Source organism: Euleptes europaea, chromosome 2 (genome assembly GCF_029931775.1).
Source record: "Euleptes europaea isolate rEulEur1 chromosome 2, rEulEur1.hap1, whole genome shotgun sequence".
In the NCBI taxonomy this organism is placed as follows: domain Eukaryota; kingdom Metazoa; phylum Chordata; class Lepidosauria; order Squamata; family Sphaerodactylidae; genus Euleptes; species Euleptes europaea.
The window spans coordinates 80,055,989-80,072,692 of NC_079313.1; the positions used below are offsets into that span (position 1 = coordinate 80,055,989).

At 46.6% G+C, this 16,704-nt stretch overlaps 1 protein-coding gene across 1 annotated transcript in view; it reads right to left on the reverse strand.

Moving 5' to 3' along the window:
• SZT2 (SZT2 subunit of KICSTOR complex) overlaps nucleotides 1-16,704 on the reverse strand; it is an 86,624-nt gene that overhangs the window by 49,220 nt on the left and 20,700 nt on the right. The window contains exons 13-28 of the mRNA XM_056844183.1: nucleotides 16,499-16,651; nucleotides 16,006-16,120; nucleotides 14,608-14,813; nucleotides 12,559-12,783; nucleotides 12,245-12,323; nucleotides 11,876-11,967; nucleotides 11,298-11,466; nucleotides 10,055-10,172; nucleotides 9,859-9,972; nucleotides 9,125-9,325; nucleotides 8,945-9,045; nucleotides 8,179-8,320; nucleotides 6,621-6,749; nucleotides 1,621-1,843; nucleotides 1,173-1,285; nucleotides 640-868 (exon numbers count right to left, since the gene is read on the reverse strand). Of these exons, the coding sequence (XP_056700161.1) occupies nucleotides 640-868; nucleotides 1,173-1,285; nucleotides 1,621-1,843; nucleotides 6,621-6,749; nucleotides 8,179-8,320; nucleotides 8,945-9,045; nucleotides 9,125-9,325; nucleotides 9,859-9,972; nucleotides 10,055-10,172; nucleotides 11,298-11,466; nucleotides 11,876-11,967; nucleotides 12,245-12,323; nucleotides 12,559-12,783; nucleotides 14,608-14,813; nucleotides 16,006-16,120; nucleotides 16,499-16,651 (2,409 nt within the window). The remainder of the gene's footprint in view (nucleotides 1-639; nucleotides 869-1,172; nucleotides 1,286-1,620; nucleotides 1,844-6,620; nucleotides 6,750-8,178; nucleotides 8,321-8,944; nucleotides 9,046-9,124; nucleotides 9,326-9,858; nucleotides 9,973-10,054; nucleotides 10,173-11,297; nucleotides 11,467-11,875; nucleotides 11,968-12,244; nucleotides 12,324-12,558; nucleotides 12,784-14,607; nucleotides 14,814-16,005; nucleotides 16,121-16,498; nucleotides 16,652-16,704) is intronic.

Below are 16,704 nucleotides of genomic sequence, written 5' to 3' on the forward strand. Positions count from 1 at the left end.
CAGTCCGACTTAGGGCTGTATAAAGTCTAGCTAGTAATGATTTTTGAACCCAGCTCCATAATCCAGCCCAGCAACATTACCCAAGAATTTCCGAAACTAGGCAATATTACTAGGGCTCATAAAGGAAAAGTACACATTCCTGTGACTAAATTGAAGCTTCATCCATCTTACATTCATTGTTGCTGAAATTTCAACAGTTCAAGTTTTCAAAAACCAGTGTAGATTTCGCCATTCAAACTCCACCATCTAAAGCTTTTGCAACTGGTTCCCAATGTCACTCTTGATCATTTGACTTCAGTATGCTCTCCTTTTTTTCACATTCAAAGCCTTAACAAACATGCTGAGTTGCTTCCAGAGCCACGTCCCCACTTGATACATCCCCAGGGCTATAGAAAGGAGTCCTGCTAGCTTATAAAGATGCATTTTGGAAATCCAATTACATCTGTAGGGTGTGCAGAAAGGGGTGATCCATGCAAAGTCTCTCATTAGGCAGCCACTGCATCCAGGAAGAACAGAGAAAATCTTTGTAAGATAAATTGTACTTCCAAACACTCAGCACTGCCAGAGCAAGAGCACCCTCTTTTTTCTTTCCCTATTCTTTCTGATCTAATTGTGTTTCTATGGAAACAGCAATCTCACCTGGAGACAGAGACTAGCACACCCCGCACCTGGGAGGCTTGCGTGGTTTCTCTTTCTAAACTGGTGGGCAGGTGATGGTGGCGCTCACAGAAGAAGCGCACGTGGCTGCACAGGGTCAGCAGGAAGCTTGTGATGTCTATCTCTTGAAGAAGCTCCTCGCAATAATCCACGGCTATGAGCAAGTCGGGGCAGCTGATGCTGTGGCCCTGCTGCAGACTCTGGAACAGTCCTGAAGAGAAGAGCATTAAAACACTACACAGCCATGCAGAGGTGCCTTGGAAGGTCAACATGTTAAGATGCAGAAATGACAAAGCATTTAAAAAGGCAGCACTGCATCTTACTGGCTGAAACTCTGCCCATTTCTGCCCCAGGCTCACTACAAGCAAGAGGGCACTAGTTTGTCACAGCTACATGGTAGCACCCAGCCCTTCTCTTAGCCCGGACAAACCCAGGCCCAGCCTTGTAGCAAGCTAGAAGAGCTGGGTGTGACATCTCCTTTGCCTGCCATCAGGTAGGGTACTTCTGTTCCTTACCTTTCACGTAGCACTGGTGGGAATGTTCTTGCAGCATGGTGCAGTAACTCACCAGTTCCTTGTGCTTGGGATCTAGCCAAGGAGCACTGGTGGGGCGCTCCACAGACTGGCTTCTGCAAGACAGACACTTTCAACAATATGACAAAGGCAAGGCCAACATTACACAGGGCAAGGCCCGAGTTCCTTTACTATTCAACCCTTCACCTCAGTTCTCCTTTCTGTTCTCTCATATTTATCTTGTTCTAGCTCTGGCAGCAATGGCACCACTCAGCCTACTGTGCACAGGCCTGAATGCATCCAGGCCAAACTGCTGGGCACAGAGTAGCAATAGCATAAACCCCAATACCGTAGTATTGGGATAGTATCAAGGAATGGTGCCATGAAGCAAGATTTGCCCAGTACCTGTAGAAGTGCAGCTGAGCTTCGTGGACTTACAGTAGGCACTCACCTGAAAAAGATATCCCGCAGAGGTTTATCTGGCTTGGGAGTGAACATCTGTTCTCGCAGCAGCTCCAAGGAGCAGCTGTAGACATAGACAGGGCAGCAGACTCGGCAGCTCTCGCTGATGTCAGGTTGAGACACCTGGTGGCTGAAGGAGATACGTGCTTCTCTCCTTGGTGCAGCATCTGCATATCCAACCTCATGGCCAATTTCTGTTGACAAGACACCCCTTGGGGAATGAGCAGGCCCCTCACACTTGGAGACGACCTGGTTCAGCACACCACCACACTGAGCGCTGCTTCACAGAAATGTTGTTTTCATGTGCCCTTTCCCCCAGCCTCAGGTACAGCACCTTAGTGAACTCCCCCTGCTATTATGCACCATACATCAACTCCATGTTCTGTTGCCTAATGAGGAACGAGTACAAGACTAGCACATGTGGGGGGTCATCTTGCCCATCTTCTCTGAATACTTCTGCTCTATCAGTCTGTCAGAGTCTCAACTACCTCATCAGAGCACTGATAAGAGGACAGAGGGAGTAGATAGAGTTAATGTCCATTGTTCACATTTCTACTTCAACCTGAAACTCATGGAATGGCCTTGGGCAAGTTGATATTTCCCAGGGCTATTGTGAAGACAGATAGCTGAGACAACAATTGTGAAGCAACCAATAACATATTTTCTGCCACAACAGAAATTAGGTTGCACTGCAGCATGGTAGGGAGAGTGATGTTTTAAAAATGAGTTACGCCAAGAAAAGCATTCTTGCATATGAACACACAATATATAAATCAAATAGATTCTTTTAAAAAATCACAATAGTAAGATACTAAGGAGACATTAAACCTTAGATTTAAATAATCCACTGAACTTTTTTAAAAAATAATGGAACACAAAAATCAATCTCATGCAGAAGGATCACATAATAAAGTCAGAGGATACTGCTGAGACCATAAAGACAAGACATAATTTGCAATAGGAGGTTCCAACAGTTTAGTTCTGTTTTAGGCATGCTCAGAAACCCACTGCAGTACTGCATATTTCATCTTGTAGCCGCCTGCCTTACGTTTGGGACTAGGCAACTGTACAGCACACTACAGTATAACTATCCCAAGGCATGAATAGAGTTCAGAAACTTTGGATGGTGCAAAACGCAGCAGCTAGGTCACCTTGTTTGGAGAACACATGTTGCCAATCTTAAGATGACTACAAAGGCTGCCTATTTGTTTCTAGGCTGGTTGTCTTTATAGCACCAAGTGGCTAAGGATCAGTGTACATACGTAAAGGACTACTTATTCCCACATACACCTGCTCATCAGCTGAAATAATCTTGTGTGGCCCTGCTATGTCCCCCTCGAACAATTGGTCATGGACCCAACCAGAGGGGAGACAATCCTGGACCTAATACTCTGTGGTGATGCCAGCAACTTAGTGCAGGATGTGGATGTAGTTGAGCCAATTGGCAATAGTGACCACAATGGCATCAAATTTAATTTATATGTATGTGGGAAAGTGCCTGGGAAATCTCACACCTTTGACTTTAAAAGAGGGAAATTACAGGCCATTTAGCTTAATGTCTGTTCCAGCTAAATTGATGGAAAGCATGATTAAAGAAAGAAATGTCAAGCATATAGAAGGGCAAGGCCTGCTGAGCAAAGACCAACATGGTAGGTCCTGTCTCACTAACCTTTCAGAGTTTTTTGAATGTGTCAATAAGCATTTGGACAGGAATGAGCCTGTGGACATTGTGTATTTGGATTTCCAAAAGGCTTATGACAAAGTCCCCCACCAAAGACTGCTAAGCAAATTTTACAGTCATGATATAAGAGGACAAGTCATCTTATGGATTGAGAGCTTGCTAAAAAATAGGAAGGAGAGAGTAGGAATCAATGGTCAGTTCTCACAATGGAGGGATAAGAACATAAGAAAAGCCATGCTGGATCAGACCAAGGCCCATCTGTTCACACAGTGTCTGTTCACACAGTGGCCAACCAGGAGCCTCTAGGAAGCCCACAAACAAGACAACTGCAGCAGCACCTTCCTGTCTGTGTTCCACAGCACCTAATCTATTCGACATGCTCCTCTGATCCTGGAGAGAATAGGTATGCATCATGACTAGTACCCATTTTAACTAGTAGCTATGCATATCCCTCTCCTCCATGAACATGTCCACTCCCCTCTTAAAGCCTTCCAAGTTGGATGTGAGCAGTGGGGTCCCTCAGGGATCTGAGTTGGGAATAGTACTTTTCAATCTGTTCATCAATGACCTGGAGTTGGGGGTGAACATCGAGGTGGCTAAGTTTGCAGATCACACCAAATTATTTAGGGTGGTTAAAACAAAATCGGAATGTGAAGAGCTCCAAAAGGATCTCTCAAAACTGGAGGAATGGGCATTAAAATGGCAAATGAGATTCAATGTGAGCAAGTGTAAAGTGATGCATATTGGGGCAAAAAATCCCAGCTTCACATATACATTGATGGGATCTGTGCTGGCAGTGATAGATCAAGAAAGGGATCTTGGGGTGGTAATGGATAGCTCGAGGAAGATGTCAACCCAGTGTGCAGCTGCTATGAAAAAAGCAAATTCCATGCTGGCCATAATTAGAAAAGGAATAGAGAATAATAATTAGACTAGAGAATAATAATCAGAATAATTAGACAAGGAACAGAGAATATGGTTTTTACAGTTCTGCTTACCACACCTAAAAAAGGATATTGCAGGGTTTGAGAAGGTGCAGAAAAAGCAACCAAAATGACCAGGGGACTAGAGCAACTGCCCTATGAGGAGCGGTTAAGGGCTGTTAAGCTTAGGGCTGTTTAGCTTGGAAAGAAGGCCGTTAAGAGGAGACATAATAGAGGTCCATAAAATTATTCATGGTATGGAGTGGACAGGGAGTTTTTCTCCCTCTCTTATAATACTAAAATGCAGGGTCATCTACTGAAGCTGGAAGGTGAGAGATTCGAAACAGATAAAAGGAAGTATTTCTTCACACAATGCATAAATTGTGGAACTCCCTGCCCCAAGATGTGGTGATGGCTGCCAACTTGGAAGGCTTTAAGAGGGGAGTGGACATGTTCATGGAGGAGAGGGCTATTAATGGTTACTAGTAAAAATGGATACTAGTCATGATGCATACCTATTCTCTCCAGTACCAGAGGAGCATGCCGAATATATTAGGTGCTGTGGAACACAGACAGGATGGTGCTGCTGCAGTTGTCTTTTTTGTGGGCTTCCTAGAGGCACCTGGTTAGCCACTGTGTGAACAGACTGTTGGACTTGATGGGTCATGATCCAGCATGGCTTTTCTTATGTTCTTAAAAAGCATGGCCACTTCCATGGAGGCACCCCAAAATGCAGAATGCCTAAAGTTGCCAGATCCGGGTTGGGAAATTCCTGGAGATTTTGGGGGGTGGAGCCTGGGGAGGGAGGGGTCTGGAGAGGAGAGGGACCTCAGCAGGGTATAATGTCATAGAATTCACCTGCCAAAGCACCCATTTTCTCCAGGGAAACTGATTTCTCTAGTCTGGAGATCAGTAGTAATTCCAGATCTCCAGCCAAAAGCTGAAGGTTGGCAACTCTAGGAACTCCCACCCTTCAGCCTGGTTCCAAATTTGCTAGAATACCAAGGTAAAAACATAGCTTTGCTGCTTTAAAAAAACAATAAGCATTATTCTCTCCTGCTTCCGTTTAGTTTGGCTGCTTTTATTGTTTTCTTGATTTTCTTCTGTTTGACCCCATTTTTAAGCTGCTGTTGGAATCCTAGATGCTTTGCTGCTTTGTATCTTAGAGAGTCACTTTTATGACATGATTTTTATTGTTTGGTTTTAAATGTGTAAACTGCCATGGAACTCTTTTGATTGAGGGCATGATAGAAACATTTCAAATACAGCCTAAGTGGCACCTCTTTTAACATCTGTCATAATAGCTCTTCTCCTCCCTACCTGAAATGTGTACATCCTCCTGGCTATTATTTATTTCCCTACCTTTGCTTTCTTCAAGGGCCCTTCAGTATTCTTCAGGCACCAAATTTCAACAGGTGTCAAAAAGCCTATCTGGATGACGGTTCAAATCTGATAATTCAAAATGAAATCTGCTGCCCGGCCTCTGCAGCTAGAGGTTATAGCTACGAGTTGTTTCTGTTCTTTTATGCAGCCTATTTTTACAAACAGTGGGTGCTGGAAAGAGACACAGCAGCTCTGCAAAGAAGTGCTGTAACTTGCTCGTTCAAACTCAGCCTTTTCTTATAGACACACATTTCCCACAAGCACATGACACTGATGTCTTTGGGTGAGCGACTTGTGTGACGTTTCCTCTCCCACTCCACACAAACCGCTTTTCTCTCACCTGATGCTCCAAGGAAGTAGAAAGTGGCAGCAGAGAGGAAAGGGTGTGTGCCCTGGCTTTTTGCAAGTGCTGCTAGGCAGTAGAGCATGAGTTGGTTTGCTTTGCCTACTAACTGTGTCAGGACTGAAGGGTGCCACTTCTGCAAGGAAGACTGGGGCCTAATTGAAATGATGAGGCAACTGTGCAACTTTGCGTCAGTCTGGTGTATCAATGAAGCCACTGCAGCTCATACAAAGTAGCTGTGTATGCTTATTTAGCAAGCCGGCAAAATATCTCCAAGGGCTATGGAACTTTGAGGTGCAAACTAAGAAAGGGTGTCTACTTTTCAGGGACTGCCAGCACAGTTCACACAAGACTCCGAGCCTATGCAAAGTCGCACGGAGGAGGCCTCACTGGGAGAGCAAAGCAGACAGAAGAATCAGTTTCAGGTAGGCTCTCTTTTTCTTTTGTATGCACATGGGATGCCACCTGCCCTGCCAAGAGGTGCCAGTGCAGATACCTACCTGGAAGCTGCATTCTCTTGCATTATCCCACCATTGCAAGCTGTTCCCTCAGTGGTGCTTCCAGAGCCAGTGCATATCACAGTCTGAAACCAAATACCATCCCCCATCCAAGATCCTAAGCACAAGAGACTAGCTGTGCTGCAAAAGCAAGATCAGTACCATTGGCTGGTGTGACACTGACAGTTGGAAGTAGCCCTGCAGTCTCCAGCTCCTGCTCGCCTTGGGAAGGTGTTGATTCTGCTTCTTTTGAGGTGTTTTCTGACTCACAAGCTATCAATCTCTGTATGTCTGGAAAAGGAAAGTAGAGTCAAGGGATGCCGTGCGGGATTTAGTATATATCCCTTCTTTCCCTCTTCCTCTCACCACTAGGGCACAGCACAGACCAGATGAGGGGCTTGGGTCTGCAGGAAAATAACTTAGCTGTGCAGCTGCAGATTTTAGCACAGGGAAGACATTTCCTGATTTGAACATTGAGAATTAATGTGCTGTCAGCACACTCAATTATATTAATGGAAAATACTGCAATTAGCTTAAGCAGAACTACGTCTATAGTACACTTTGCCTCTTATGTGACATGAGGACACAATGCCACTGGATGAAGGACTCAGCAACTGGCTCTCTCTACTTTTTAAATCAAGTTTCTCTCTACTTCTTAAACCAAGTTTCCACACTCAGAATCTCAGAATAATTTACGCAAAGCAAGCAAATATATCCAAAGTGGCTTAATTTGCATGGTTTATGCCAGTGGTTAGATTCAACTTTCGTTTCTTTGGCACAATGATTTCTTCTTCATCTGCCCTGTTCCTGACAGAGGTTCCCAAACTGTGCTCCAAGGAGCCCTTGGTGCTCCGTGAAACGTCTCCTAGTGCTCCGTGAAGAGATTGGAAAGAAAAACACTACTGTCATTCAGTTTAGTATATAGGTGCTAGGTGAAAATTAGTGCTCCGTGATGAATTCCTCTTCTGAAAAGTGCTCCATGACTCCAAGGTCATTTATGCAGGGGAAATTTGTGTTTGGTTTGCTGCACAGTTTTCTGCTCCGAATTCTCAAAAATGATATGCATGAGGGTTCCCCCCTCCCCAAATTCCAGGAGTACCTTGTGATTAATTAGGCATCCCCAGTGAATCACGGAGCTTCTGAGTCCCTCCACTTGAAAACGCAGCCTTGTTGCACTTTAATTGGAGGGGGTGGGTCAATTCTTAAAGGGACTGCTGTGCTTTTGCTGGATAGTCCTCCCCACCTTTCTTCAACAGCTCCCTGCTGGGAGCTGTCTTACAACCTCTGCAGCCTCTCTTTGGTGTCTTCATGCACATTTCATGAAGGTTTAATTCCCTCTTTTGCGCTTTGCTTTGAGGGAAGGGGTTGGATGGGAGGGACAGACACATGGGAGGGAGAAGCCAAAATGCGCGTGAGGAGAGAAAGCCGAAGTTAAGAGCTATGGAAACAGGGGGAATTTGCTTTGCTCTTGCCTTGAAGCAATATTTAAATTTGTCCTAAAACAGCATCCTAGAACTGCAGGGGAGGAACGAAGCCAGAGTGAAGTCAGGTCTGAAGGTCGGTAAAATCATGAATAATGCAAAGTTAGCCTTGAAGCAGTCCAGCAGGGACTGTGAAGTAAATACCCCTGCATAAATGGCCAAAAGGTTTGGGAAACTCTGCTGTATGATATGAGGATTAGGGCTCTCCTTTTCTTCTGGCCGCTGTCCAGCTCCCTTACCTGAGAATGTAGCTGGTAGAAAGGTGAGGAAAAGATGCTGGGGGTTGGCCAGCTTAGCATAGCATCGCCACTGCGGGAAGAGGTTTTCAGACACCCCTGCTGCTGAGATATCATCGCCTGACCCCTCCGTATTGTTTGGAGTCTAAGACAGAGCAAATCCAAGTTCATTATGCCATGGCTTTCTGATAGCGTGGCCCAGCTCCACACCCTGATAAACCCTGTTTCCACCAATTCCCCCCTTTCCCACTGCAGACCTGCCCATATAATTTCTTAGGGTCCCCTATCCCATAGGAGCAGCATTTCATGGAGATCAATGGGCTACAGTGGTAGGGTGGAAAGCAGGCTACTGCCATTCTGCTATTAGAAAACTTAGTCTGGATCCAACTGAAATGTCTCCAACATAGCCTCTTGGGCCCAAACACAACCCCCTTATAGAAACAGAACTGCAGCACCGAGGAAGACCTAAATCTCCCTTTCAGTCAGTGTAAGGATGCATGACTATTCCACCATCTGGTGAAATAAAGGGCCAGGCTTCTGCACACAGGTAACATAAGGCCACCTCTCATCAGACATCAGATAACTCCATGAAATAATCTGCCTAGAGCTGCCAGAGAGGCAGAGAGTGGGAAAAGTAAACCACCCTTGGACAACCTCCTCCACTGCAGAAGAATGACAATTTCCTGAACTCAGAACATGGAAAATGCCACATCTTGGGGCTTTGTGGCACCTTTGGCAGTGTCATATTGAGGGCACAAGGCTGCTGTACCTGCTGGGCATTTGTAGAAGTGGCCATATCCTTGTTGCCAACAGAGTGGTAAGTGCTGGTGGGACCTTGCTGCTCCAAGGATGTGGGGGCTTTCAGAGGGTCTGCTGGAAGGGAAACAAGTAGGTCAGAAAGGAGAGGAATGAAGCCAGGCAGGCACCAATTGCATGTACCCCTCCTTACCTTGGATCACTGGGAGCATGAACGGAGGTGGGTGGCCATCTCGGTCCCGCTGCAACACCTGCTTCATGAAAGTTACATGATCTGTGCCTGACAACGCAATTTCCCTGTCGCTGAGGTCGTGCTGGAGGCAGCCATGAAAGAGGCTGAGAAGCATTTCGTTAGGCAGGAAAGAAGAGTCCTTTGTGGTCCCCTCATCATCTGCTACAGGACGAAAGTCACCAGAATGAGCAAAGCAATTCTCTGGCATTTCAGCTCAAAGCACCTGCCCACCATGCAGCTCCCTGGCATCCCCACAGGGCTGAAGAAGGAGACTGCATTCATTCTATCTCCTCCCAGACCAGCTGAAAACAAGAGAAATGCCTTCACAGAGAGAACCAGTAGATCAAAGAGCATCTCTCCTTCTTCATCTGCACTCCCCCTCTCATACCCAATGACAGCCATGGGAAGAAATTAGTTTCTAAAAAAGAAGTACAAGGACTCTTGTACCCTGTGACCTGGAAGCCATGCATCTGAACAGGGAAGATAGTTCAGACGTGAGAAGAGCACATTCTACATTGCACTCAGTCTAGTTTATTATTGCTCTTCAAATTCCAGGACAGAGAAGCAGCACTAAAGATTTGCTTAGGGGCTAAGATCAGATGCTCTGGAGTAGAGCCAGCTATAGCCTTCTCCTTTACACCCCTTTCACCTCAGCTGGCATCAGCAAAAAAGCTTCAAAGGTAAGGAAAACTTGCCTTCTGTCAGCATCAGGAAGAACATTTCAATCTGCTGACATTTGGGTAGCAGCTTCATGAGGGCAAAGTGGAAAGGAACCTCATGCACACGGGAACCACTTCCAGGGTCACAACCTGCAACAAGAACCAGGACAGTAAGCCCAGCCAGGCCCCACAGGCGCAGGCCATCTAGGAAAGCGCTTGCTGGCAGAATCACCTTCAGAGGTAGCCTTGGGGTCACATCCTGGGAAGACCCAGTCCTTGTTCTGGCACAGCTGGCTGATGTACTCAAAGGCAAGGATGGTGTGGATGCACATCAGGTCTCGGGGGAAAAGCTGGAATACAGATTTGAAGTTAGGACACAGGCATGGCGCTAAGAGACAGAAGGTTCATTTCCCTGAGGGATTCGGATGTAATGAGCACACAAGTGGAGAAGGAAAACAGACAGCTCTAAATCTCTCTGGCAATGTAAAGAACAACAGGTCATTAAAAAAACAAAGGGTATATACCCTGGTGCCCCTTCTGCTGAACAAGGACCTCAAAGAATGACAGTGGGTGGACTCCTACAACTGGCTGATGTGCTCAGCGCTGCTCTACGGTCCAGCCTGAGCAGAGGTTTGATAATAAGGTGGGTTGCCAGGGACTTCTATACTATTTTAGGATTACATGATTTTCACCTACATGCATGTGTGCATGCTTTACCCACAACTGGCCCAGGAGGGGAGCAATGCAGCCCAAGGCCAACTGGTATGGGGCTGCAAGTGTCCAATACAGATAACTCCCTACATTCCAATCTGAGGTGCATCAGTTTAACATGAAAACACACTGGCAGAATATGCTGTGATGGTGAAACTAACCAATCTAGTAAATAAAAGACCTACTTAAGAATTTATCTCAAACTGGAGGCTCTATTATGCGTATGTGAGAACAATATAAGTTATGAGGCGTTTGATATGGAGGATATCAAAACTGAGTTATTAAAATATATTGTTACTCAAATGTAACAGAAATATAGAAACAGACAATAAATATAGTATACTTTAGAATGTATCGAGATATAAGGGATATCCACACCCAGGATAGACATGCATACTTTTGTCAAAATAACTGAACGGCAGATAAGATTTGTGAAGTATCACTGTAACCCTCATCCCCCCCATCCTTTTTTCTAATGTTATCCTTTTATTTTTTTTGAAAATAAAAAAAATATTTTTTAAAAATGAAAACAACCCACTCCCAAAGTGCAATAATAAGATATAAGTGAACATTAAGGAAGAAAACCATGATATGGCAAGTGGAGATCACAGCAACAGTAACTTGAGCTGGGCTGATTGACATAGCAAAGGCTCCCCATTCAAGCAGCATGTCGATAGATGATCTTTCATGGCTTTCAAAGCAATGATCCTAGAGGTTCCCCTATAGGAGTTGCCTTCTATACTTCCCCCACCACAGAAACATACCGCTTTGGGGATTTTCTGGTAAGACAGGCCCTGCAGGTGCTGCCAGCTGTCTGATGAAGTGTCCACATAGCCGCTCTGTGGCTCCACCCAGCACTCTGTGACAAGGTTCAGCTCCATGTCCACCTCAATGGCCTCTACCTCTGTGTCATTGTCATCGTCTGTGGAGAAACTTGAGGGCAAATGAGATAATGTAAGCATGACCAAGCCCTGACGAGGATGGTCCAGGCTAGCCTGATCTCATCGGATCTCAGAAGCTAAGCAGTGTTGGCCCTGGTTAGTACTTGGATGGGAGACCATCAAGGAAGTCTGGGGTTGCTATACAGAGGCAGGCAATGACAAACCACCTCTGAAGGTCTCTTGCCTTGAAAATCCTATGGGATTGCCATAAGTTGGCTGCGACCTGAAGGCACTTTCCATCACTAAGCATGGGCAGATCATGCTTCAGTGCTCCACCTTGATGACCCTTACTGTTCCCCAAAGTCTTACTGCTCCCCAAACTCCAATGGCATTTATGAGTCCTTGTTCTTGCCTGCAGTGGCAGGACTCTTTCTTGGATTCCCCTGATTCCTCCCCCTTACCTGTCTTTAGTAGAAGTGGAATGGGGTGGAAACAGCACATATTGGACAATGCAAGTGAGTGTCTCACTGCCATGTTCTCTTGAGGAATTGCTCTGTGGAAGAAAAACATGTGAGCCTGTTACCTTCTGCTCCTCTGTTACCTTCTTTCCAAGACATTGTCTTGCAGTCTTGGTGCTCGGAGAGAAAAAGCTAAGCACCATGACTTGCAGCCACCTGGCCGCACCAGATGCAACTGCATGGCTCAACATGTTCTACTGGCCAGACCCAGTGAGGTAAGCCAGTATCCACCTCTGGGATTCAGTTACAAGAGATACTTGGGAGCATGATAATGCTGCATTTTCAGAGCCAGTTATCAAACAAAAGACTTACCCGCATAGGGAGCTCCAGCACCATGTTGATAATCCCATCGCCACTGGATGCAAAATGAAAGCCCTCGGACAGACGAACCCTGCCAACCCGGAGAGAACACCGTTAACTACTGAGCTCCCCCTGCAGTGCTTGACATTCCAATACACCCTATTTCCTCCTTCCATTGCTGAAAACAAACTTGCATCTTTACACCAACCTATCCCTATGCTATCAAGGGTAACTGATTCATTTTCAGGCAAAAATGTCCCCAATACAACCAAAACTTTTAACATCACAGGTATTTTTGTAGGGCCCCCTTTGGGATGTGCACTTACTCTGTAAGAGTGGACAACAACTGTGCCACAGCTGTGATGGGCAAGGCAGGTACCAGCCCTGACTGCACACACCAGATCCAGCGCTGGTGATAGAAATAGCGAGACAAGGAGGCCAGTGTGGAGGAAGCTGTGCGGTTGGCTACCATGGTAAGCGGACCTGACATGGGGGGATTCTCCAGGGGTAAGAGGCATGGAACACGGTAGTCCGAGGGTAGCTTCTCATACCTGGACACAGAGAGAAAAAAGTAGTAAAAATTAGAGAGCATATCAACCCCACAGCTGCCTGTCCTTTTGGACTGGTCACTGCCAGTCTCCATGAACCACACTTTGAGGGGCTGGTAGGCCACCTCTGAGCCTTCTGAGCTTCAACTTCCATCCATCATGCAAGCCATGCTAATCCTACTGTGCAGAAAAAGGACTATGTGCACACTGGCAAGTGTACCAAAAGCAATTTTATTCTACATTAAAACAATGTATCTACTTCCTGGATAAAATTAAGCTAATACCTTGCTAATACCTCCCAGGGTTGTGATGCAGAGGCAGGCAATGGCAAATCGCCTCTGAACGTCTCTTGCCTTGAAAACCCTATGGGGTCACCATAAGTTGATTGTGACTTGATGGCAACCCCCCTTTTTTTGCATAATTAGTTCTGTTTCTTAAATTACTGAAAGAATTTAGGGTTTTCAAAGAAAAGAAGATCAGGAATAGTGAAATGCAAGAGCAGAAAGGAAGAATGGGGAGCACAAACACCAATAGGATTGGGGCACCAGCAGGACAAAGAACAGTAAGCAACATCCCTGACTCAACTGAGTTTTCAACCCGGGCTGGGAGTGCTGAGGGGAGGAGGTTAGTACTGCTGGCTTGGTGCCGACGGCACATGCCCTGTGGGGGCGAGGGCCCCTCAGCCCAACTGACAGCAGGCAGCCTGGGAGAGGTGGGGGAGCCCAGGTGGGCTGCCCCACCTCTCCCTTACTTAGCTAGGCTGCGCCCGGGCCCTCACTTGGCTCCAGCTGTCCCACCCACGAGTCTTTGTTGCTAAGGGCAGCGTGTCAGTTATGTGCTTCTGTTCCCTTGCCCAGGGTAATGCCGATTGCCACTTTAGGGTCAGGATTGGCTAGGGACCCTGGAGGTTTCTTGCCTTCCTCTCGGCATAGAGCAGGGGTCACTGGGGGAGTGGAGGGGAAGGTAGTTGTGAAGGTCCTGCCAAGTGCAGGGACTTGGTCTAGATGACCTTCAAAGTCCCTTCCAGCGTTATGTTTTATGTTTCAGTATTTCTATGTTTCTGTCACAGCTGGGATGGCAGTTGGGGACCAGGGACAGATCCCTTGTTGGGGGGAGGCTGTGCCTGCGAGCCTGCCTCCCCCGTTTTGGGGACTCCCTTATGGGGTCTTGGGGGTGGAGCCATTCAGTGGAATGCCCAGGCAGGGGATGTTGGCTGGCTCTCACTACCAGGTGGCAAGGGAACCATGCAAAGGCTGGTGCCCACATGAGATCCTGTGGTTTTGCCACTCCACGGCTCCCTCCCCCAGCAGGCAGGCTGGGGGGATGGGTTTATTGGGCGGCAGGCAGGTTGCCTGATGCTGGATTCGTCCCCATGCTGCACCAATGCTCCTGTGCCCTACTTTTCCCCAACTGGTTGTGTGTGGCATGTTATTTCCTTCCCTGCCCCGTTCCCTCCCTTGCCTTTGTGTCCGCAGACATAAAACGAGGAGGTGTATGAGGAATAGAAGACAACTCTGTGATGACTCCAAGCCTCGCTCTGCTTTTCCGCTGAAATCATCCTTTAGACCTTTGCTTTCTAAAAATAAAATAAAAGCCAAGGTCCTTGGCTGACAACGTACATGCCGTTTACTGTATTTGGCAGCAATACTTGCAGAGAGGCTGTCAAACTCCAGAAGCCTCAGTCTGCAAAACAGATCTGACATTCAACGTACCTATGACTGCATATATCGCTTCACACCAAAGCTTGCTGGCTCCAGACCCAATAAAGTTCAAAGGAATGAATGTTCTTTGGATGCAAACAAATATATACACCCCCATCCCTGCTACCTGATGAGGAGCTTCTCCAGAGGCTTGTGCAGCACTATAAGGCAAGGCCTGTCTGACAGTGTGGGTTGGGCCCCAGGCACAGGAGGCGATTTTGATGGGGAGCTGCTGCCCAGGACCTTCCTCTTCACTTTCGGAGTGGCCTCCTTGCTTTGAACTCGGTGGGGGAAGCGCAGCTGCAGGATACGATCTCGCAATTCTTCCACTATCTGTTGGGAGTAAATGAGCATATACGAAAAGGACCTCTTGCATACGAAGAACAGCTGCTAGGGAGCTGTTCTTAGGACCTCTCTCTACAGAGGCCACAGTGAGCAACATTCTAATTAGGAGAGTATGGAATAAAAGCTCCCACAGTTCATCACGCCTCCCCCCAATGTGAGGGGAGCTCAGATACTTCCAACTTTGGCCTGGGTTTATTCTGTCTCATACTGGGGTTTGTGCATAGTTCTCCAGCAAGGTGCCCTGCTGCTGCTGCCCCTGCCACCCTGCTCACTGCCAGGCAAGAAAAGGCAAGGGAAGAGAGAGTATCTGCGGAGTTGATGTGAGTTGGAGGATCACAGTTTTCCCTTGCTTTTTGAAAGCTTTCATTTTAAGTGCTTATGAGGAAAGACTGCAAAAATTAAATATAAATTGAACTTAACCAAAGGGAATTTGCTCATCATTAGCCCAGCCACAGCCCAGCCAACTCAGTCTCACCGTCGCTCCAATGCTACCTTGCTCTGGTATTACCTTCTACATCAGAGTATTACCTTCTACATCAGAGATCATTCAAAGTAAGAGACCAACAGCCCTGCAAGGGTGTTTCTTTCAGAGCCAATTGCCTACAAACTGCCAGTTTGGCCAGCAAGATCTGGATCAGCTCCAGAAATGCCATGCCGGTTTGAGAGGAATTTGCTTCCAAAAGCCAGCCTATCACTGGAAAGGGAGAGGGTGATGGTATTCCAGCTAGTTCTGAATATTAATTCCATTGTTGCTTAGCCCTGGAAGTGAAGCCCAACAATGAATTCAGAGGTAGTTAAAAGCCCCAGGTGAAAGATCTGTTCTTTGGAAGTGTTTAACTTTTCAACACCACTCAACAGATGCCTATTAAGACAACACTAGTTGAATAAACGTGCTTTTCTTTTCGTGTACACCAGTAATACTTACTGCCCTGACCTGGATAGCCCAGGCTAACCCGATCTCATCAAATTTCAGAAGCTATAGCAGGGTTGAACCTGGTCAGTATTTGGATAGGAGACCACCAAGCAAGTCCAGGGTTATTAAGCAGAGGCAGGCAATGGCAAACAACCTCTGAATGTCTCTTATCCTGCAAACTCCAAGGGGTTGCTAAAAGTCAGCTGCAACTTGGTGGCAAAAAAAAAAATACTTACTAAGACCTAAGGAAAGAAATATGGTACTTACTTTGTTCCTGATCTTTGCAAGTGTCCCAATGGGGAATCCCAGCCGAAGAACCATGCAGGGGGCTTTGGAAATTATCCGTACCACATAAAATGAAAAAGGAGGCAGATCCTCTGAGCTGTAGAAGGGGGGAACAACAAATAGCAGGGGGAATGGTCTCACAGTGGCAATAAGCCTCAATGCAGGCCTGACAAAGAATTTATAAACTAGAGCTACTGCTCTCTTCAAAGAAAGAAAAATGTATAGTCAGCATTAGGGGGGAAGGGTTGGAGTTGTTCCATGTTCTGATAATGGCAATCCAGTGATCTCTCCAAACAGTTATGAAATCTTTGCACAGATGAAAAACAGGCTGGTTTTAGAGTACTGTCCCAACGACTTGGCGCTAACAGGCACAAGCCATGCCTAGATGCTCAGAGATCATGAGTTCCCCTCAGACTCTGCCCCTTTCTGGGCTGGCCTAGGGATCCAGCAGCTCAGACCCATTTCACAACCTCACCTGCGATTGAGCTTGACGTACGAGTAGCCTTCCACCAACACAAAGCTACTCCAGTCACGCAGCAAAGAAGTTAGCGCTGAGTGCGAGATGCGGCACTGGACAGTGCTATAGCGGCCATTGCTGCCTGGGGTGTGCAAATGCTTTGGAACTGGCCTGCAAACATACCAAAGAGTTACTACACACAGTTCGGGGAAAGCCATCTCCCA